The sequence below is a fragment of the Salmo salar genome, chromosome ssa22, assembly GCF_905237065.1.
Source record: "Salmo salar chromosome ssa22, Ssal_v3.1, whole genome shotgun sequence".
NCBI classification, from domain to species: domain Eukaryota; kingdom Metazoa; phylum Chordata; class Actinopteri; order Salmoniformes; family Salmonidae; genus Salmo; species Salmo salar.
In genome coordinates, this window is record NC_059463.1 from 53,659,138 (window position 1) to 53,682,210 (window position 23,073).

General features: G+C 42.8%; 1 protein-coding gene across 1 annotated transcript in view; it reads left to right on the forward strand.

Annotated features, from left to right (window-relative positions):
* LOC106583702 (ceramide synthase 5) overlaps window positions 1-23,073 on the forward strand; it is a 94,466-nt gene that overhangs the window by 31,036 nt on the left and 40,357 nt on the right. Inside the window, exons 4-6 of the mRNA XM_014168206.2 lie at window positions 1,432-1,489; window positions 1,589-1,639; window positions 4,482-4,574. Of these exons, the coding sequence (XP_014023681.2) occupies window positions 1,432-1,489; window positions 1,589-1,639; window positions 4,482-4,574 (202 nt within the window). The remainder of the gene's footprint in view (window positions 1-1,431; window positions 1,490-1,588; window positions 1,640-4,481; window positions 4,575-23,073) is intronic.

Here is a 23,073-nt window from a genome sequence, read left to right on the forward strand (position 1 = left end):
GTTATCAAACCCAGTACAGAACATGTAGGTTATTAAACCCAGTACAGAACATGTAGGTTATCAAACCCAGTACAGAACATGTAGGTTATCAATCCCAGTACAGAACATGTAGGTTATCAAACCCAGTACATGTAGGTTATCAAACCCAGTACAGAACATGTAGGTTATTAAACCCAGTACATGTAGGTTATCAATCCCAGTACAGAACATGTAGGTTATCAAACCCAGTACAGAACATGTAGGTTATCAAACCCAGTACATGTAGGTTATCAAACCCAGTACAGAACATGTAGGTTATTAAACCCAGTACATGTAGGTTATCAATCCCAGTACAGAACATGTAGGTTATTAAACCCAGTACAGAACATGTAGGTTATCAAACCCAGTACATGTAGGTTATCAAACCCAGTACAGAACATGTAGGTTATTAAACCCAGTACATGTAGGTTATCAATCCCAGTACAGAACATGTAGGTTATCAATCCCAGTACAGAACATGTAGGTTATCAAACCCAGTACAGAACATGTAGGTTATTAAACCCAGTACAGGACATGTAGGTTATCAAACCCAGTACAGAACATGTAGGTTATCAAACCCAGTACAGGACATGTAGGTTATCAAACCCAGTACAGAACATGTAGGTTATTAAACCCAGTACATGTAGGTTATCAAACCCAGTACAGGACATGTAGGTTATCAATCCCAGTACAGAACATGTAGGTTATCAAACCCAGTACAGAACATGTAGGTTATCAAACCCAGTACAGAACATGTAGGTTATCAAACCCAGTACAGAACATGTAGGTTATCAAACCCAGTACAGGACATGTAGGTTATCAAACCCAGTACAGAACATGTAGGTTATCAAACCCAGTACAGAACATGTAGGTTATCAAACCCAGTACAGAACATGTAGGTTATTAAACCCAGTACATGTAGGTTATCAATCCCAGTACAGAACATGTAGGTTATTAAACCCAGTACAGAACATGTAGGTTATCAAACCCAGTACATGTAGGTTATCAATCCCAGTACAGAACATGTAGGTTATCAAACCCAGTACATGTAGGTTATCAATCCCAGTACAGAACATGTAGGGTCATATCATAGGCTATAACATCTTGTCTTGATCTATGGTTCTTATTGACTAATGAGTTTGCCCTTGACCTCTGTGGGATTGTGCACACGTTGTTATGTGGTGTGTGTGTGTGTGGTGGTTTAATTTGTAAATGAGTCAGACTACTGTCATTACTACTGGCTTGGTTCTATCACTGACTACAATACATGATTCATCAGGATGTGTGTAATCATGAAGTGCAGGCAAGGTCAGAGACTGAGACACGCATTCTTCTACAGCCCTGTCATGTATTTACAGGTGGAGTTTACAGTACATAGTTTTGTCTGACCCCAGCCCTGTCATGTATTTACAGGTGGAGGTCTACATTTTATCTGTGCATATTTACCTATGGGATTCGTTTTCTTTGGCAGGTGAGAATTGCGGTGATTGTGTGTATATTTACATGTTTCCTGTTGACGTAACAGTGGTGTACTGAATTGCGACTGACTGTGTTTGTCTGTGTTGTACAGTGCCCATGGATGTGGGATACACAGCACTGCTGGTACAACTACCCCTACCAGGTGACGTTATACAGGCTGCCTCTTTATTTGGTTGGAAGTATTTTGGAATGATAGAGTACTTCCTAGTAAACCCAGGAGGGTACAAGAAGACAACAGTATGGTATACACGTTCAATAATGTCTGTATTAACATAAAGGCTGTCTGTCTTGGTGTCTGTTGGTGTCTGTTAACAGGTCCTGACTTCAGGCCTGTACCGTCCGTATTAACATAAACCCTGTCTGTCTTGGTCCATGTTGGTATTTAACAGGTCCTGACCCCAGGCCAGGTATTAATCATAAACCCTGTCTGTCTTGGTCCATGTTGGTATCTAACAGTCCTGACCCCAGGCCAGGTATTAATCATAAACCCTGTCTGTCTTGGTCCATGTTGGTATCTAACAGTCCTGACCCCAGGCCAGGTATTAACATAAACCCTGTCTGTCTTGGTCCATGTTGGTATCTAACAGTCCTGACCCCAGGCCAGGTATTAACATAAACCCTGTCTGTCTTGGTCCATGTTGGTATCTAACAGGTCCTGACCCCAGGCCAGGTATTAACATAAACCCTGTCTGTCTTGGTCCCTGTTGGTATTTAACAGGTCCTGACCCCAGGCCAGGTATTAACATAAACCCTGTCTGTCTTGGTCCATGTTGGTATTTAACAGGTCCTGACCCCAGGCCAGGTATTAACATAAACCCTGTCTGTCTTGGTCCATGTTGGTATTTAACAGGTCCTGACCCCAGGCCAGGTATTAACATAAACCCTGTCTGTCTTGGTCCATGTTGGTATCTAACAGTCCTGACCCCAGGCCAGGTATTAATCATAAACCCTGTCTGTCTTGGTCCATGTTGGTATCTAACAGGTCCTGACCCCAGGCCAGGTATTAACATAAACCCTGTCTGTCTTGGTCCATGTTGGTATCTAACAGGTCCTGACCCCAGGCCAGGTATTAACATAAACCCTGTCTGTCTTGGTCCCTGTTGGTATTTAACAGGTCCTGACCCCAGGCCAGGTATTAATCATAAACCCTGTCTGTCTTGGTCCATGTTGGTATCTAACAGGTCCTGACCCCAGGCCAGGTATTAACATAAACCCTGTCTGTCTTGGTCCATGTTGGTATTTAACAGGTCCTGACTCCAGGCCTGTACCGTGCGTATTAACATAAACCCTGTCTGTCTTGGTCCATGTTGGTATCTAACAGGTCCTGACCCCAGGCCAGGTATTAACATAAACCCTGTCTGTCTTGGTCCATGTTGGTATCTAACAGGTCCTGACCCCAGGCCAGGTATTAACATAAACCCTGTCTGTCTTGGTCCATGTTGGTATCTAACAGTCCTGACCCCAGGCCAGGTATTAACATAAACCCTGTCTGTCTTGGTCCATGTTGGTATCTAACAGTCCTGACCCCAGGCCAGGTATTAACATAAACCCTGTCTGTCTTGGTCCATGTTGGTATCTAACAGGTCCTGACCCCAGGCCAGGTATTAACATAAACCCTGTCTGTCTTGGTCCATGTTGGTATTTAACAGGTCCTGACCCCAGGCCAGGTATTAACATAAACCCTGTCTGTCTTGGTCCATGTTGGTATCTAACAGGTCCTGACCCCAGGCCAGGTATTAACATAAACCCTGTCTGTCTTGGTCCCTGTTGGTATTTAACAGGTCCTGACTTCAGGCCTGTACCGTCCGTATTAACATAAACCCTGTCTGTCTTGGTCCCTGTTGGTATTTAACAGGTCCTGACTCCAGGCCAGGTATTAACATAAACCCTGTCTGTCTTGGTCCATGTTGGTATCTAACAGGTCCTGACCCCAGGCCAGGTATTAACATAAACCCTGTCTGTCTTGGTCCATGTTGGTATCTAACAGGTCCTGACCCCAGGCCAGGTATTAACATAAACCCTGTCTGTCTTGGTCCATGTTGGTATCTAACAGGTCCTGACTCCAGGCCAGGTATTAATCATAAACCCTGTCTGTCTTGGTCCATGTTGGTATCTAACAGGTCCTGACTCCAGGCCAGGTATTAACATAAACCCTGTCTGTCTTGGTCCATGTTGGTATTTAACAGGTCCTGACCCCAGGCCAGGTATTAACATAAACCCTGTCTGTCTTGGTCCATGTTGGTATCTAACAGGTCCTGACCCCAGGCCAGGTATTAACATAAACCCTGTCTGTCTTGGTCCCTGTTGGTATTTAACAGGTCCTGACCCCAGGCCAGGTATTAACATAAACCCTGTCTGTCTTGGTCCCTGTTGGTATTTAACAGGTCCTGACCCCAGGCCAGGTATTAACATAAACCCTGTCTGTCTTGGTCCATGTTGGTATTTAACAGGTCCTGACTCCAGGCCAGGTATTAACATAAACCCTGTCTGTCTTGGTCCATGTTGGTATCTAACAGTCCTGACTCCAGGCCAGGTATTAACATAAACCCTGTCTGTCTTGGTCCATGTTGGTATCTAACAGGTCCTGACCCCAGGCCAGGTATTAACATAAACCCTGTCTGTCTTGGTCCCTGTTGGTATTTAACAGGTCCTGACCCCAGGCCAGGTATTAACATAAACCCTGTCTGTCTTGGTCCCTGTTGGTATTTAACAGGTCCTGACTCCAGGCCTGTACCGTCCGTATTAACATAAACCCTGTCTGTCTTGGTCCCTGTTGGTATCTAACAGTCCTGACCCCAGGCCAGGTATTAACATAAACCCTGTCTGTCTTGGTCCATGTTGGTATTTAACAGGTCCTGACTCCAGGCCAGGTATTAACATAAACCCTGTCTGTCTTGGTCCATGTTGGTATTTAACAGGTCCTGACCCCAGGCCAGGTATTAACATAAACCCTGTCTGTCTTGGTCCATGTTGGTATTTAACAGGTCCTGACTCCAGGCCTGTACCACTACTACGTGACTGAGCTGGGCTTCTACTGGTCCCTCATGTTCTCTCAGTTTACTGACATCAAACGCAAGGTGAGACAGGCAACAGATGTCTGTTTGATGGGAACACACACACACACACACACACACACACACACACACACACACAGCGCTACTTGAAAGGGGAGAAAGACTGGCCTCTGGATGTAAAAACTAACTACTAGGTATGCTGAGCTATTTATTTATGTTGTGAAATAGTGTCAAGTGTAGGGATGTCCTTGACTCCACTGGATTAGAGCAGTTTAGTATGACTCATTATGAAAGGTCACATGGGTTCTGCTCAGAAATGCTGTTTGTTTCAACCTTTAAATGCCTAGTTCCAGCACAGGGGACAGGATTTATAGTTACGTGATATGTCCTGGTCCTTAATAGAATTATTCAAATTCCATCATGGATTCCATCATGGATTCCATGTGGTCAAGAAAATCTGGCCGGTGTTGGATAAGGCTAAAGCTATGTTGGAGTTTGTAGGACTGAGATTTAGATTACAGTGTATTCGGAATGTATTCAGACCCCTTGGCTTTTTCAGCATTTTGTTATGTTACAGCCTTATTCTAAAATGGATTAAATAGTTTTTCCCCCCTCATCAATCTACACAGAATACCCCATAATGACAAAGCAAAAATATAGCTAATTTATTAAAAATAAAAAGCGGAAATATTACATTTACATAAGTATTCAGACCCTTTCCTCAGTACTTAGTTGAAGCCCCTTTGGCAGTGATTACAGCCTCGAGTCTTCTTGGGTATGACGCTACAAACTTGGCACACCTGTATTTTGGGAGTTTCTCCCATTCTTCTCTGCAGATCCTCTCAAGCTCTGTCAGGTTAGATGGGGAGCGTTGCTGCACAGCTATTTTCAGGTCTCTCCAGAGATGTTCGATCGGGTTCAGGTCCGGGCTCTGGCTGGGCCACTCAAGGACATTCAGAGACTTGTCCCGAAGCCACTCCTGTGTTGTCTTGGCTGTGTGCTTAGGGTCATTGTCCTGTTGGAAGGTGAACCTTTGCCCCAGGCTGAGGTACAGAGCCCTCTGGAGCAGGTTTTCATCAAGAATCTCTCTGTACTTTGCTCCGTTCATCTTTGCCTCGATCCTGTCTAGTCTCCCAGTCCCTGCCGCTGAAAAACATCCCCACACCATGATGCTGCCACCACCATGCTTCACCGTAGGGATGGTGCCAGGTTTTCTCCAGAGTAGACACTTGGCATTCAGGCCAAAAAGTTCAATCTTGGTTTCATCAGACCAGAGAATCTTGTTTCTCATGGTTTGAGAGTCTTTAGGTGCCTTTTGGTAAACTCCAAGCAGGTTGTCATGTGCCTTTCACTGAAAAGTGGTTTCAGTCTGGCCACTCCACCATGAAGGCCTGGTTGCTGGAGTGCTGCTGAGATGGTTGTCCTTCTGGAAGGTTCTCCCATCTCAACAGAGGAACTCTAGAGCTCTGTCAGCGTGACCATCAGGTTCTTGGTAACCTCCCTGACCAAGGCCCTTCTCCCCCAAATGCTCAGTTTGGCCGGGTGGCCAGCTCTAGGAAGAGTCTTGGTGGTTCCAAACTTCTTCCATTTAAGAATGATGGAGGCCACTGTGTTCTTGGGGACCTTCAATGCTGCAGAAATCTTTTGGTACCCTTCCCCAGAACTGTGCCTCGACACAATCCTGTCTCTGAGCTCTACGGACAATTCCTTTGACCTCATGGCTTGGTTTTTGCTCTGACGTGCACTGTCAACCGTGGGACCTTATATAGACAGATGTGTGCCTTTCCAAATCATGTCCAATCAATAGAATTTACCACAGGTGGACTTCAATCAAGTTGTAGTAACAGCTCAAGGATGATCAATGGAAACAGGATGCACCTGAGCTCAATTTCGAGTCTCTTAGCAAATTATTTGAATACTTGTGTAAATACGGTATTTAAGTTTTTTAAATAGTTTTTATACATTTGTAAATAATCAAAAAACCTGTTTACGCTTTGTCATTATGGGGTATTGTGTGTAGATTGCTGAGGATTTTTTTTTTTTTTAATCCATTTTAAAATAAGGCTGTAATGTAACAAAATGCAAAATGTGGAAAAAGTCAAAGGCTCTGAATACTTTCCAAACATACTGTAAGACTGATTTTTTTCAAAGCCCTTTGCTCACTTGTGAATAGTAGTGAAAGTAAATGTAGGCCCTGTTTTTGGTATGCTCAAGTACAGAACAATTAGAAAGGAGTTCGAGAACCAAACAGTCTCTTTCTGTTTCTCAGACTTATTGATTTATCTCAAGTAATTATTTGTAATTTATGTGCTCAGGAAGGAAGCAGTTTAACCAGGAAGTGCCAGATAAGTCAAATATATAGACTGGTAGGATACTGTAAATGCTTCATCAGGACCTGGAGGGAGTGTTTTAGTCTCAGACGACTTTAACCGTTTGTCTGGTCATTGTAGCTGTCAGTTTGTCTGGTCATTGTAACTGTCAGTTTGTCTGATCATTGTAACTGTCAGTTTGTCTGGTCATTGTAACTGTCAGTTTGTCTGGTCATTGTAACTATCAGTTTGTCTGGTCATTGTAACTATCAGTTTGTCTGGTCATTGTAACTGTCAGTTTGTCTGGTCATTGTAACTGTCAGTTTGTCTGGTCATTGTAACTATCAGTTTGTCTGGTCATTGTAGCTGTCAGTTTGTCTGGTCATTGTAGCTGTCAGTTTGTCTGGTCATTGTAGCTGTCAGTTTGTCTGGTCATTGTAGCTGTCAGTTTGTAACTGTCAGTTTGTCTGGTCATTGTAGCTGTCAGTTTGTCTGGTCATTGTAGCTGTCAGTTTGTAACTGTCAGTTTGTCTGGTCATTGTAGCTGTCAGTTTGTAACTGTCAGTTTGTCTGGTCTTTGTAGCGGTCAGTTTGTCTGGTCATTGTAGCTGCCAGTTTGTAACTGTCAGTTTGTCTGGTCATTGTAGCTGTCAGTTTGTCTGGTCATTGTAGCTGTCAGTTTGTCTTGTCATTGTAGCTGTCAGTTTGTAACTGTCAGTTTGTCTGGTCATTGTAGCTGTCATTTTGTCTGGTCATTGTAGCTGTCAGTTTGTCTGGTCATTGTAGCTGTCAGTTTGTAACTGTCAGTTTGTCTGGTCATTGTAGCTGTCAGTTTGTCTGGTCATTGTAGCTGTCAGTTTGTAACTGTCAGTTTGTCTGGTCATTGTAGCTGTCAGTTTGTCTGGTCATTGTAGCTGTCAGTTTGTAACTGTCAGTTGGTCTGGTCATTGTAGCTGTCAGTTTGTCTGGTCATTGTAACTGTCAGTTTGTCTGGTCATTGTAGCTGTCAGTTTGTCTGGTCATTGTAGCTGTCAGTTTGTAACTGTCAGTTTGTCTGGTCTTTGTAGCTGTCAGTTTGTCTGGTCATTGTAGCTGCCAGTTTGTAACTGTCAGTTTGTCTGGTCATTGTAGCTGTCAGTTTGTCTGGTCATTGTAGCTGTCAGTTTGTCTTGTCATTGTAGCTGTCAGTTTGTAACTGTCAGTTTGTCTGGTCATTGTAGCTGTCATTTTGTCTGGTCATTGTAGCTGTCAGTTTGTCTGGTCATTGTAGCTGTCAGTTTGTAACTGTCAGTTTGTCTGGTCATTGTAGCTGTCAGTTTGTCTGGTCATTGTAGCTGTCAGTTTGTAACTGTCAGTTTGTCTGGTCATTGTAGCTGTCAGTTTGTCTGGTCATTGTAGCTGTCAGTTTGTCTGGTCATTGTAGCTGTCAGTTTGTCTGGTGATTGTAGCTGTCAGTTTGTCTGGTCATTGTAGCTGTCAGTTTGTAACTGTCAGTTTGTCTGGTCATTGTAGCTGTCAGTTTGTCTGGTCATTGTAGCTGTCAGTTTGTAACTGTCAGTTTGTCTGGTCATTGTAGCTGTCAGTTTGTCTGGTCATTGTAGCTGTCAGTTTGTCTGGTCATTGTAACTGTCAGTTTGTCTGGTCATTGTAGCTGTCAGTTTGTCTGGTCATTGTAGCTGTCAGTTTGTAACTGTCAGTTTGTCTGGTCTTTGTAGCTGTCAGTTTGTCTGGTCATTGTAGCTGCCAGTTTGTAACTGTCAGTTTGTCTGGTCATTGTAGCTGTCAGTTTGTCTGGTCATTGTAGCTGTCAGTTTGTCTTGTCATTGTAGCTGTCAGTTTGTAACTGTCAGTTTGTCTGGTCATTGTAGCTGTCATTTTGTCTGGTCATTGTAGCTGTCAGTTTGTCTGGTCATTGTAGCTGTCAGTTTGTAACTGTCAGTTTGTCTGGTCATTGTAGCTGTCAGTTTGTCTGGTCATTGTAGCTGTCAGTTTGTCTGGTCATTGTAGCTGTCAGTTTGTCTGGTCATTGTAGCTGTCAGTTTGTCTGGTCATTGTAGCTGTCAGTTTGTCTGGCCATTGTAGCTGTCAGTTTGTAACTGTCAGTTTGTCTGGTCATTGTAGCTGTCAGTTTGTCTGGTCATTGTAGCTGTCAGTTTGTCTGGTCATTGTAACTGTCAGTTTGTCTGGTCATTGTAGCTGTCAGTTTGTCTGGTCATTGTAGCTGTCATTTTGTCTGGTCATTGTAGCTGTCAGTTTGTCTGGTCATTGTAACTGTCAGTTTGTCTGGTCATTGTAGCTGTCAGTTTGTCTGGTCATTGTAGCTGTCAGTTTGTAACTGTCAGTTTGTCTGGTCTTTGTAGCTGTCAGTTTGTCTGGTCATTGTAGCTGCCAGTTTGTAACTGTCAGTTTGTCTGGTCATTGTAGCTGTCAGTTTGTCTGGTCATTGTAGCTGTCAGTTTGTCTTGTCATTGTAGCTGTCAGTTTGTAACTGTCAGTTTGTCTGGTCATTGTAGCTGTCATTTTGTCTGGTCATTGTAGCTGTCAGTTTGTCTGGTCATTGTAGCTGTCAGTTTGTAACTGTCAGTTTGTCTGGTCATTGTAGCTGTCAGTTTGTCTGGTCATTGTAGCTGTCAGTTTGTCTGGTCATTGTAGCTGTCAGTTTGTAACTGTCAGTTTGTCTGGTCATTGTAGCTGTCAGTTTGTCTGGTCATTGTAGCTGTCAGTTTGTAACTGTCAGTTTGTCTGGTCATTGTAGCTGTCAGTTTGTCTGGTCATTGTAGCTGTCAGTTTGTCTGGTCATTGTAGCTGTCAGTTTGTAACTGTCAGTTTGTCTGGTCATTGTAGCTGTCAGTTTGTCTGGTCATTGTAGCTGTCAGTTTGTAACTGTCAGTTTGTCTGGTCATTGTAGCTGTCAGTTTGTCTGGTCATTGTAGCTGTCAGTTTGTCTGGTCATTGTAGCTGTCAGTTTGTAACTGCCCGTTTGTCTGGTCATTGTAGCTGTCAGTTTGTCTGGTCATTGTAGCTGTCAGTTTGTAACTGTCAGTTTGTCTGGTCATTGTAGCTGTCAGTTTGTCTGGTCATTGTAGCTGTCAGTTTGTCTTGTCATTGTAGCTGTCAGTTTGTAACTGTCAGTTTGTCTGGTCATTGTAGCTGTCATTTTGTCTGGTCATTGTAGCTGTCAGTTTGTCTGGTCATTGTAGCTGTCAGTTTGTAACTGTCAGTTTGTCTGGTCATTGTAGCTGTCAGTTTGTCTGGTCATTGTAGCTGTCAGTTTGTAACTGTCAGTTTGTCTGGTCATTGTAGCTGTCAGTTTGTCTGGTCATTGTAGCTGTCAGTTTGTAACTGTCAGTTTGTCTGGTTATTGTAACTGTCAGTTTGTCTGGTCATTGTAGCTGTCAGTTTGTCTGGTCATTGTAGCTGTCAGTTTGTCTGGTCATTGTAGCTGTCAGTTTGTCTGGTCATTGTAGCTGTCAGTTTGTCTGGTCATTGTAGCTGTCAGTTTGTCTGGTCATTGTAGCTGTCAGTTTGTCTGGTCATTGTAGCTGTCAGTTTGTAACTGTCAGTTTGTCTGGTCATTGTAGCTGTCAGTTTGTCTGGTCATTGTAGCTGTCAGTTTGTCTGGTCATTGTAGCTGTCAGTTTGTAACTGTCAGTTTGTCTGGTTATTGTAGCTGTCAGTTTGTCTGGTCATTGTAGCTGTCAGTTTGTCTGGTCATTGTAGCTGTCATTTTGTCTGGTCATTGTAGCTGTCAGTTTGTAACTGTCAGTTTGTCTGGTCATTGTAACTGTCAGTTTGTCTGGTCATTGTAGCTGTCAGTTTGTCTTGTCATTGTAGCTGTCAGTTTGTCTGGTCATTGTAGCTGTCAGTTTGTCTGGTCATTGTAGCTGTCAGTTTGTCTGGTCATTGTAGCTGTCAGTTTGTCTGGTCATTGTAGCTGTCAGTTTGTCTGGTCATTGTAGCTGTCAGTTTGTCTGGTCATTGTAGCTGTCAGTTTGTCTGGTTATTGTAGCTGTCAGTTTGTAACTGTCAGTTTGTCTGGTCATTGTAGCTGTCAGTTTGTAACTGTCAGTTTGTCTGGTCATTGTAACTGTCAGTTTGTCTGGTCATTGTAGCTGTCAGTTTGTAACTGTCAGTTTGTCTGGTCATTGTAGCTGTCAGTTTGTCTGGTCATTGTAGCTGTCAGTTTGTCTGGTCATTGTAGCTGTCAGTTTGTCTGGTCATTGTAGCTGTCAGTTTGTCTGGTCATTGTAACTGTCAGTTTGTCTGGTCATTGTAGCTGTCAGTTTGTCTGGTCATTGTAACTGTCAGTTTGTCTGGTCATTGTAGCTGTCAGTTTGTCTGGTCATTGTAGCTGTCAGTTTGTCTGGTCATTGTAGCTGTCAGTTTGTCTGGTCATTGTAGCTGTCAGTTTGTCTGGTCATTGTAGCTGTCAGTTTGTCTGGTCATTGTAGCTGTCAGTTTGTCTGGTCATTGTAGCTGTCAGTTTGTCTGGTCATTGTAGCTGTCAGTTTGTCTGGTTATTGTAGCTGTCAGTTTGTAACTGTCAGTTTGTCTGGTCATTGTAGCTGTCAGTTTGTAACTGTCAGTTTGTCTGGTCATTGTAACTGTCAGTTTGTCTGGTCATTGTAGCTGTCAGTTTGTAACTGTCAGTTTGTCTGGTCATTGTAGCTGTCAGTTTGTCTGGTCATTGTAGCTGTCAGTTTGTCTGGTCATTGTAGCTGTCAGTTTGTCTGGTCATTGTAGCTGTCAGTTTGTCTGGTCATTGAAACTGTCAGTTTGTCTGGTCATTGTAGCTGTCAGTTTGTAACTGTCAGTTTGTCTGGTCATTGTAGCTGTCAGTTTGTCTGGTCATTGTAACTGTCAGTTTGTCTGGTCATTGTAGCTGTCAGTTTGTCTGGTCATTGTAGCTGTCAGTTTGTCTTTTCATTGTAGCTGTCAGTTTGTCTGGTCATTGTAGGTGTCAGTTTGTCTGGTCATTGTAACTGTCAGTTTGTCTGGTCATTGTAGCTGTCAGTTTGTCTGGTCATTGTAGCTGTCAGTTTGTAACTGTCAGTTTGTCTGGTCATTGTAGCTGTCAGTTTGTCTGGTCATTGTAGCTGTCAGTTTGTAAATGTCAGTTTGTCTGGTTATTGTAACTGTCAGTTTGTCTGGTCATTGTAGCTGTCAGTTTGTCTGGTCATTGTAGCTGTCAGTTTGTCTGGTCATTGTAGATGTCAGTTTGTCTGGTCATTGTAGCTGTCAGTTTGTAACTGTCAGTTTGTCTGGTCATTGTAGCTGTCAGTTTGTCTGGTCATTGTAGCTGTCAGTTTGTCTGGTCATTGTAGCTGTCAGTTTGTAACTGTCAGTTTGTCTGGTCATTGTAGCTGTCAGTTTGTCTGGTCATTGTAGCTGTCAGTTTGTCTGGTCATTGTAGCTGTCATTTTGTCTGGTCATTGTAGCTGTCAGTTTGTAACTGTCAGTTTGTCTGGTCATTGTAACTGTCAGTTTGTCTGGTCATTGTAGCTGTCAGTTTGTCTGGTCATTGTAGCTGTCAGTTTGTCTGGTCATTGTAGCTGTCAGTTTGTCTGGTCATTGTAGCTGTCAGTTTGTCTGGTCATTGTAGCTGTCAGTTTGTCTGGTTATTGTAGCTGTCAGTTTGTAACTGTCAGTTTGTCTGGTCATTGTAGCTGTCAGTTTGTAACTGTCAGTTTGTCTGGTCATTGTAACTGTCAGTTTGTCTGGTCATTGTAGCTGTCAGTTTGTAACTGTCAGTTTGTCTGGTCATTGTAGCTGTCAGTTTGTCTGGTCATTGTAGCTGTCAGTTTGTCTGGTCATTGTAGCTGTCAGTTTGTCTGGTCATTGTAGCTGTCAGTTTGTCTGGTCATTGTAGCTGTCAGTTTGTCTGGTCATTGTAACTGTCAGTTTGTCTGGTCATTGTAGCTGTCAGTTTGTAACTGTCAGTTTGTCTGGTCATTGTAGCTGTCAGTTTGTCTGGTCATTGTAGCTGTCAGTTTGTCTGGTCATTGTAGCTGTCAGTTTGTCTTTTCATTGCAGCTGTCAGTTTGTCTGGTCATTGTAGCTGTCAGTTTGTCTGGTCATTGTAACTGTCAGTTTGTCTGGTCATTGTAGCTGTCAGTTTGTCTGGTCATTGTAGCTGTCAGTTTGTAACTGTCAGTTTGTCTGGTCATTGTAGCTGTCAGTTTGTCTGGTCATTGTAGCTGTCAGTTTGTAACTGTCAGTTTGTCTGGTCATTGTAGCTGTCAGTTTGTCTGGTCATTGTAGCTGGCAGTTTGTCTGGTCATTGTAGCTGTCAGTTTGTCTGGTCATTGTAGCTGTCAGTTTGTCTGGTCATTGTAGCTGTCAGTTTGTAACTGTCAGTTTGTCTGGTCATTGTAGCTGTCAGTTTGTCTGGTCATTGTAGCTGTCAGTTTGTCTGGTCATTGTAACTGTCAGTTTGTCTGGTCATTGTAGCTGTCAGTTAGTCTGGTCATTGTAGCTGTCAGTTTGTAACTGTCAGTTTGTCTGGTCATTGTAGCTGTCAGTTTGTCTGGTCATTGTAGCTGTCAGTTTGTCTGGTCATTGTAGCTGTCAGTTTGTCTGGTCATTGTAGCTGTCAGTTTGTCTTGTCATTGTAGCTGTCAGTTTGTAACTGTCATTTTGTCTGGTCATTGTAGATGTCAGTTTGTCTGGTCATTGTAGCTGTCAGTTTGTAACTGTCAGTTTGTCTGGTCATTGTAGCTGTCAGTTTGTCTGGTCATTGTAGCTGTCAGTTTGTCTGGTCATTGTAGCTGTCAGTTTGTCTGGTCATTGTAGCTGTCAGTTTGTCTGGTCATTGTAACTGTCAGTTTGTCTGGTCATTGTAGCTGTCAGTTTGTAACTGTCAGTTTGTCTGGTCATTGTAGCTGTCAGTTTGTCTGGTCATTGTAGCTGTCAGTTTGTCTGGTCATTGTAGCTGTCAGTTTGTCTGGTCATTGTAGCTGTCAGTTTGTCTTTTCATTGTAGCTGTCAGTTTGTCTGGTCATTGTAGCTGTCAGTTTGTCTGGTCATTGTAGCTGTCAGTTTGTCTGGTCATTGTAGCTGTCAGTTTGTCTGGTCATTGTAGCTGTCAGTTTGTAACTGTCAGTTTGTCTGGTCATTGTAGCTGTCAGTTTGTCTGGTCATTGTAGCTGTCAGTTTGTAACTGTCAGTTTGTCTGGTCATTGTAGCTGTCAGTTTGTCTGGTCATTGTAGCTGTCAGTTTGTCTGGTCATTGTAGCTGTCAGTTTGTCTGGTCATTGTAGCTGTCAGTTTGTCTGGTCATTGTAGCTGTCAGTTTGTCTGGTCATTGTAACTGTCAGTTTGTCTGGTCATTGTAGCTGTCAGTTTGTCTGGTCATTGTAACTGTCAGTTTGTCTGGTCATTGTAGCTGTCAGTTTGTCTGGTCATTGTAGCTGTCAGTTTGTAACTGTCAGTTTGTCTGGTCATTGTAGCTGTCAGTTTGTCTGGTCATTGTAGCTGTCAGTTTGTAACTGTCAGTTTGTCTGGTCATTGTAGCTGTCAGTTTGTCTGGTCATTGTAGCTGTCAGTTTGTCTGGTCATTGTAGCTGTCAGTTTGTCTGGTCATTGTAGCTGTCAGTTTGTCTGGTCATTGTAGCTGTCAGTTTGTCTGGTCATTGTAGCTGTCAGTTTGTAGCTGTCAGTTTGTCTGGTCATTGTAGCTGTCAGTTTGTCTGGTCATTGTAGCTGTCAGTTTGTCTGGTCATTGTAGCTGTCAGTTTGTAACTGTCAGTTTGTCTGGTCATTGTAGCTGTCAGTTTGTCTGGTCATTGTAGCTGTCAGTTTGTCTGGTCATTGTAGCTGTCAGTTTGTCTTGTCATTGTAGCTGTCAGTTTGTAACTGTCAGTTTGTCTGGTCATTGTAGCTGTCATTTTGTCTGGTCATTGTAGATGTCAGTTTGTCTGGTCATTGTAGATGTCAGTTTGTAACTGTCAGTTTGTCTGGTCATTGTAGCTGTCAGTTTGTCTGGTCATTGTAGCTGTCAGTTTGTCTGGTCATTGTAGCTGTCAGTTTGTCTGGTCATTGTAGCTGTCAGTTTGTCTGGTCATTGTAACTGTCAGTTTGTCTGGTCATTGTGGCTGTCAGTTTGTAACTGTCAGTTTGTCTGGTCATTGTAGCTGTCAGTTTGTCTGGTCATTGTAACTGTCAGTTTGTCTGGTCATTGTAGCTGTCAGTTTGTCTGGTCATTGTAGCTGTCAGTTTGTCTTTTCATTGTAGCTGTCAGTTTGTCTGGTCATTGTAGCTGTCAGTTTGTCTGGTCATTGTAGCTGTCAGTTTGTAACTGTCAGTTTGTCTGGTCATTGTAGCTGTCAGTTTGTCTGGTCATTGTAGCTGTCAGTTTGTAACTGTCAGTTTGTCTGGTCATTGTAGCTGTCAGTTTGTCTGGTCATTGTAGCTGTCAGTTTGTCTGGTCATTGTAGCTGTCAGTTTGTCTGGTCATTGTAGCTGTCAGTTTGTAACTGTCAGTTTGTCTGGTCATTGTAGCTGTCAGTTTGTCTGGTCATTGTAGCTGTCAGTTTGTCTGGTCATTGTAGCTGTCAGTTTGTAACTGTCAGTTTGTCTGGTCATTGTAGCTGTCAGTTTGTCTGGTCATTGTAGCTGTCAGTATGTCTGGTCATTGTAGCTGTCAGTTTGTAACTGTCAGTTTGTCTGGTCATTGTAGCTGTCAGTTTGTCTGGTCATTGTAGCTGTCAGTTTGTCTGGTCATTGTAGCTGTCAGTTTGTAACTGTCAGTTTGTCTGGTCATTGTAACTGTCAGTTTGTCTGGTCATTGTAGCTGTCAGTTTGTCTGGTCATTGTAGCTGTCAGTTTGTAACTGTCAGTTTGTCTGGTCATTGTAGCTGTCAGTTTGTCTGGTCATTGTAGCTGTCAGTTTGTCTGGTCATTGTAGCTGTCAGTTTGTAACTGTCAGTTTGTCTGGTCATTGTAGCTGTCAGTTTGTCTGGTCATTGTAGCTGTCAGTTTGTCTGGTCATTGTAGCTGTCAGTTTGTAACTGTCAGTTTGTCTGGTCATTGTAGCTGTCAGTTTGTCTGGTCATTGTAGCTGTCAGTTTGTAACTGTCAGTTTGTCTGGTCATTGTAGCTGTCAGTTTGTCTGGTCATTGTAACTGTCAGTTTGTCTGGTCATTGTAGCTGTCAGTTTGTCTGGTCATTGTACCTGTCAGTTTGTAACTGTCAGTTTGTCTGGTCTTTGTAGCTGTCAGTTCGTCTGGTCATTGTAGCTGTCAGTTTGTCTGGTCATTGTAGCTGTCAGTTTGTCTTGTCATTGTAGCTGTCAGTTTGTAACTGTCAGTTTGTCTGGTCATTGTAGCTGTCAGTTTGTAACTGTCAGTTTGTCTGGTCATTGTAGCTGTCATTTTGTCTGGTCATTGTAGCTGTCAGTTTGTCTGGTCATTGTAGCTGTCAGTTTGTAGCTGTCAGTTTGTCTGGTCATTGTAGCTGTCAGTTTGTCTGGTCATTGTAGCTGTCAGTTTGTAACTGTCAGTTTGTCTGGTCATTGTAGCTGTCAGTTTGTCTGGTCATTGTAGCTGTCAGTTTGTCTGGTCATTGTAGCTGTCAGTTTGTCTTGTCATTGTAGCTGTCAGTTTGTAACTGTCAGTTTGTCTGGTCATTGTAGCTGTCATTTTGTCTGGTCATTGTAGATGTCAGTTTGTCTGGTCATTGTAGATGTCAGTTTGTAACTGTCAGTTTGTCTGGTCATTGTAGCTGTCAGTTTGTCTGGTCATTGTAGCTGTCAGTTTGTCTGGTCATTGTAGCTGTCAGTTTGTCTGGTCATTGTAGCTGTCAGTTTGTCTGGTCATTGTAACTGTCAGTTTGTCTGGTCATTGTGGCTGTCAGTTTGTAACTGTCAGTTTGTCTGGTCATTGTAGCTGTCAGTTTGTCTGGTCATTGTAACTGTCAGTTTGTCTGGTCATTGTAGCTGTCAGTTTGTCTGGTCATTGTAGCTGTCAGTTTGTCTTTTCATTGTAGCTGTCAGTTTGTCTGGTCATTGTAGCTGTCAGTTTGTCTGGTCATTGTAGCTGTCAGTTTGTAACTGTCAGTTTGTCTGGTCATTGTAGCTGTCAGTTTGTCTGGTCATTGTAGCTGTCAGTTTGTAACTGTCAGTTTGTCTGGTCATTGTAGCTGTCAGTTTGTCTGGTCATTGTAGCTGTCAGTTTGTCTGGTCATTGTAGCTGTCAGTTTGTCTGGTCATTGTAGCTGTCAGTTTGTAACTGTCAGTTTGTCTGGTCATTGTAGCTGTCAGTTTGTCTGGTCATTGTAGCTGTCAGTTTGTAACTGTCAGTTGGTCTGGTCATTGTAGCTGTCAGTTTGTCTGGTCATTGTAACTGTCAGTTTGTCTGGTCATTGTAGCTGTCAGTTTGTCTGGTCATTGTAGCTGTCAGTTTGTAACTGTCAGTTTGTCTGGTCTTTGTAGCTGTCAGTTTGTCTGGTCATTGTAGCTGCCAGTTTGTAACTGTCAGTTTGTCTGGTCATTGTAGCTGTCAGTTTGTCTGGTCATTGTAGCTGTCAGTTTGTCTTGTCATTGTAGCTGTCAGTTTGTAACTGTCAGTTTGTCTGGTCATTGTAGCTGTCATTTTGTCTGGTCATTGTAGCTGTCAGTTTGTCTGGTCATTGTAGCTGTCAGTTTGTAACTGTCAGTTTGTCTGGTCATTGTAGCTGTCAGTTTGTCTGGTCATTGTAGCTGTCAGTTTGTAACTGTCAGTTTGTCTGGTCATTGTAGCTGTCAGTTTGTCTGGTCATTGTAGCTGTCAGTTTGTCTGGTGATTGTAGCTGTCAGTTTGTCTGGTCATTGTAGCTGTCAGTTTGTAACTGTCAGTTTGTCTGGTCATTGTAGCTGTCAGTTTGTCTGGTCATTGTAGCTGTCAGTTTGTAACTGTCAGTTTGTCTGGTCATTGTAGCTGTCAGTTTGTCTGGTCATTGTAGCTGTCAGTTTGTCTGGTCATTGTAACTGTCAGTTTGTCTGGTCATTGTAGCTGTCAGTTTGTCTGGTCATTGTAGCTGTCAGTTTGTAACTGTCAGTTTGTCTGGTCTTTGTAGCTGTCAGTTTGTCTGGTCATTGTAGCTGCCAGTTTGTAACTGTCAGTTTGTCTGGTCATTGTAGCTGTCAGTTTGTCTGGTCATTGTAGCTGTCAGTTTGTCTTGTCATTGTAGCTGTCAGTTTGTAACTGTCAGTTTGTCTGGTCATTGTAGCTGTCATTTTGTCTGGTCATTGTAGCTGTCAGTTTGTCTGGTCATTGTAGCTGTCAGTTTGTAACTGTCAGTTTGTCTGGTCATTGTAGCTGTCAGTTTGTCTGGTCATTGTAGCTGTCAGTTTGTCTGGTCATTGTAGCTGTCAGTTTGTCTGGTCATTGTAGCTGTCAGTTTGTCTGGCCATTGTAGCTGTCAGTTTGTAACTGTCAGTTTGTCTGGTCATTGTAACTGTCAGTTTGTCTGGTCATTGTAGCTGTCAGTTTGTCTGGTCATTGTAGCTGTCAGTTTGTCTGGTCATTGTAACTGTCAGTTTGTCTGGTCATTGTAGCTGTCAGTTTGTCTGGTCATTGTAGCTGTCATTTTGTCTGGTCATTGTAGCTGTCAGTTTGTCTGGTCATTGTAACTGTCAGTTTGTCTGGTCATTGTAGCTGTCAGTTTGTCTGGTCATTGTAGCTGTCAGTTTGTAACTGTCAGTTTGTCTGGTCTTTGTAGCTGTCAGTTTGTCTGGTCATTGTAGCTGCCAGTTTGTAACTGTCAGTTTGTCTGGTCATTGTAGCTGTCAGTTTGTCTGGTCATTGTAGCTGTCAGTTTGTCTTGTCATTGTAGCTGTCGGTTTGTAACTGTCAGTTTGTCTGGTCATTGTAGCTGTCATTTTGTCTGGTCATTGTAGCTGTCAGTTTGTCTGGTCATTGTAGCTGTCAGTTTGTAACTGTCAGTTTGTCTGGTCATTGTAGCTGTCAGTTTGTCTGGTCATTGTAGCTGTCAGTTTGTCTGGTCATTGTAGCTGTCAGTTTGTAACTGTCAGTTTGTCTGGTCATTGTAGCTGTCAGTTTATCTGGTCATTGTAGCTGTCAGTTTGTCTGGTCATTGTAGCTGTCAGTTTGTAACTGTCAGTTTGTCTGGTCATTGTAGCTGTCAGTTTGTCTGGTCATTGTAGCTGTCAGTTTGTAACTGTCAGTTTGTCTGGTCATTGTAGCTGTCAGTTTGTCTGGTCATTGTAGCTGTCAGTTTGTCTGGTCATTGTAGCTGTCAGTTTGTAACTGTCAGTTTGTCTGGTCATTGTAGCTGTCAGTTTGTCTGGTCATTGTAGCTGTCAGTTTGTAACTGTCAGTTTGTCTGGTCATTGTAGCTGTCAGTTTGTCTGGTCATTGTAGCTGTCAGTTTGTCTGGTCATTGTAGCTGTCAGTTTGTAACTGCCCGTTTGTCTGGTCATTGTAGCTGTCAGTTTGTCTGGTCATTGTAGCTGTCAGTTTGTAACTGTCAGTTTGTCTGGTCATTGTAGCTGTCAGTTTGTCTGGTCATTGTAGCTGTCAGTTTGTCTTGTCATTGTAGCTGTCAGTTTGTAACTGTCAGTTTGTCTGGTCATTGTAGCTGTCATTTTGTCTGGTCATTGTAGCTGTCAGTTTGTCTGGTCATTGTAGCTGTCAGTTTGTAACTGTCAGTTTGTCTGGTCATTGTAGCTGTCAGTTTGTCTGGTCATTGTAGCTGTCAGTTTGTAACTGTCAGTTTGTCTGGTCATTGTAGCTGTCAGTTTGTCTGGTCATTGTAGCTGTCAGTTTGTAACTGTCAGTTTGTCTGGTTATTGTAACTGTCAGTTTGTCTGGTCATTGTAGCTGTCAGTTTGTCTGGTCATTGTAGCTGTCAGTTTGTCTGGTCATTGTAGCTGTCAGTTTGTCTGGTCATTGTAGCTGTCAGTTTGTCTGGTCATTGTAGCTGTCAGTTTGTCTGGTCATTGTAGCTGTCAGTTTGTCTGGTCATTGTAGCTGTCAGTTTGTAACTGTCAGTTTGTCTGGTCATTGTAGCTGTCAGTTTGTCTGGTCATTGTAGCTGTCAGTTTGTCTGGTCATTGTAGCTGTCAGTTTGTAACTGTCAGTTTGTCTGGTTATTGTAGCTGTCAGTTTGTCTGGTCATTGTAGCTGTCAGTTTGTCTGGTCATTGTAGCTGTCATTTTGTCTGGTCATTGTAGCTGTCAGTTTGTAACTGTCAGTTTGTCTGGTCATTGTAACTGTCAGTTTGTCTGGTCATTGTAGCTGTCAGTTTGTCTGGTCATTGTAGCTGTCAGTTTGTCTGGTCATTGTAGCTGTCAGTTTGTCTGGTCATTGTAGCTGTCAGTTTGTCTGGTCATTGTAGCTGTCAGTTTGTCTGGTCATTGTAGCTGTCAGTTTGTCTGGTCATTGTAGCTGTCAGTTTGTCTGGTCATTGTAGCTGTCAGTTTGTCTGGTTATTGTAGCTGTCAGTTTGTAACTGTCAGTTTGTCTGGTCATTGTAGCTGTCAGTTTGTAACTGTCAGTTTGTCTGGTCATTGTAACTGTCAGTTTGTCTGGTCATTGTAGCTGTCAGTTTGTAACTGTCAGTTTGTCTGGTCATTGTAGCTGTCAGTTTGTCTGGTCATTGTAGCTGTCAGTTTGTCTGGTCATTGTAGCTGTCAGTTTGTCTGGTCATTGTAGCTGTCAGTTTGTCTGGTCATTGTAACTGTCAGTTTGTCTGGTCATTGTAGCTGTCAGTTTGTAACTGTCAGTTTGTCTGGTCATTGTAGCTGTCAGTTTGTCTGGTCATTGTAACTGTCAGTTTGTCTGGTCATTGTAGCTGTCAGTTTGTCTGGTCATTGTAGCTGTCAGTTTGTCTGGTCATTGTAGCTGTCAGTTTGTCTGGTCATTGTAGCTGTCAGTTTGTCTGGTCATTGTAGCTGTCAGTTTGTCTGGTCATTGTAGCTGTCAGTTTGTCTGGTCATTGTAGCTGTCAGTTTGTCTGGTTATTGTAGCTGTCAGTTTGTAACTGTCAGTTTGTCTGGTCATTGTAGCTGTCAGTTTGTAACTGTCAGTTTGTCTGGTCATTGTAGCTGTCAGTTTGTCTGGTCATTGTAGCTGTCAGTTTGTCTGGTCATTGTAGCTGTCAGTTTGTCTGGTCATTGTAGCTGTCAGTTTGTCTGGTCATTGAAACTGTCAGTTTGTCTGGTCATTGTAGCTGTCAGTTTGTAACTGTCAGTTTGTCTGGTCATTGTAGCTGTCAGTTTGTCTGGTCATTGTAACTGTCAGTTTGTCTGGTCATTGTAGCTGTCAGTTTGTCTGGTCATTGTAGCTGTCAGTTTGTCTTTTCATTGTAGCTGTCAGTTTGTCTGGTCATTGTAGGTGTCAGTTTGTCTGGTCATTGTAACTGTCAGTTTGTCTGGTCATTGTAGCTGTCAGTTTGTCTGGTCATTGTAGCTGTCAGTTTGTAACTGTCAGTTTGTCTGGTCATTGTAGCTGTCAGTTTGTCTGGTCATTGTAGCTGTCAGTTTGTAAATGTCAGTTTGTCTGGTTATTGTAACTGTCAGTTTGTCTGGTCATTGTAGATGTCAGTTTGTCTGGTCATTGTAGCTGTCAGTTTGTCTGGTCATTGTAGATGTCAGTTTGTCTGGTCATTGTAGCTGTCAGTTTGTCTGGTCATTGTAGCTGTCAGTTTGTAACTGTCAGTTTGTCTGGTCATTGTAGCTGTCAGTTTGTCTGGTCATTGTAGCTGTCAGTTTGTCTGGTCATTGTAGCTGTCAGTTTGTAACTGTCAGTTTGTCTGGTCATTGTAGCTGTCAGTTTGTCTGGTCATTGTAGCTGTCAGTTTGTCTGGTCATTGTAGCTGTCATTTTGTCTGGTCATTGTAGCTGTCAGTTTGTAACTGTCAGTTTGTCTGGTCATTGTAACTGTCAGTTTGTCTGGTCATTGTAACTGTCAGTTTGTCTGGTCATTGTAGCTGTCAGTTTGTCTGGTCATTGTAGCTGTCAGTTTGTCTGGTCATTGTAGCTGTCAGTTTGTCTGGTCATTGTAGCTGTCAGTTTGTCTGGTCATTGTAGCTGTCAGTTTGTCTGGTTATTGTAGCTGTCAGTTTGTAACTGTCAGTTTGTCTGGTCATTGTAGCTGTCAGTTTGTAACTGTCAGTTTGTCTGGTCATTGTAACTGTCAGTTTGTCTGGTCATTGTAGCTGTCAGTTTGTAACTGTCAGTTTGTCTGGTCATTGTAGCTGTCAGTTTGTCTGGTCATTGTAGCTGTCAGTTTGTCTGGTCATTGTAGCTGTCAGTTTGTCTGGTCATTGTAGCTGTCAGTTTGTCTGGTCATTGTAACTGTCAGTTTGTCTGGTCATTGTAGCTGTCAGTTTGTAACTGTCAGTTTGTCTGGTCATTGTAGCTGTCAGTTTGTCTGGTCATTGTAGCTGTCAGTTTGTCTGGTCATTGTAGCTGTCAGTTTGTCTTTTCATTGTAGCTGTCAGTTTGTCTGGTCATTGTAGCTGTCAGTTTGTCTGGTCATTGTAACTGTCAGTTTGTCTGGTCATTGTAGCTGTCAGTTTGTCTGGTCATTGTAGCTGTCAGTTTGTAACTGTCAGTTTGTCTGGTCATTGTAGCTGTCAGTTTGTCTGGTCATTGTAGCTGTCAGTTTGTAACTGTCAGTTTGTCTGGTCATTGTAGCTGTCAGTTTGTCTGGTCATTGTAGCTGGCAGTTTGTCTGGTCATTGTAGCTGTCAGTTTGTCTGGTCATTGTAGCTGTCAGTTTGTCTGGTCATTGTAGCTGTCAGTTTGTAACTGTCAGTTTGTCTGGTCATTGTAGCTGTCAGTTTGTCTGGTCATTGTAGCTGTCAGTTTGTCTGGTCATTGTAGCTGTCAGTTTGTCTGGTCATTGTAACTGTCAGTTTGTCTGGTCATTGTAGCTGTCAGTTAGTCTGGTCATTGTAGCTGTCAGTTTGTAACTGTCAGTTTGTCTGGTCATTGTAGCTGTCAGTTTGTCTGGTCATTGTAGCTGTCAGTTTGTCTGGTCATTGTAGCTGTCAGTTTGTCTGGTCATTGTAGCTGTCAGTTTGTCTTGTCATTGTAGCTGTCAGTTTGTAACTGTCATTTTGTCTGGTCATTGTAGATGTCAGTTTGTCTGGTCATTGTAGCTGTCAGTTTGTAGCTGTCAGTTTGTCTGGTCATTGTAGCTGTCAGTTTGTCTGGTCATTGTAGCTGTCAGTTTGTCTGGTCATTGTAGCTGTCAGTTTGTCTGGTCATTGTAGCTGTCAGTTTGTCTGGTCATTGTAACTGTCAGTTT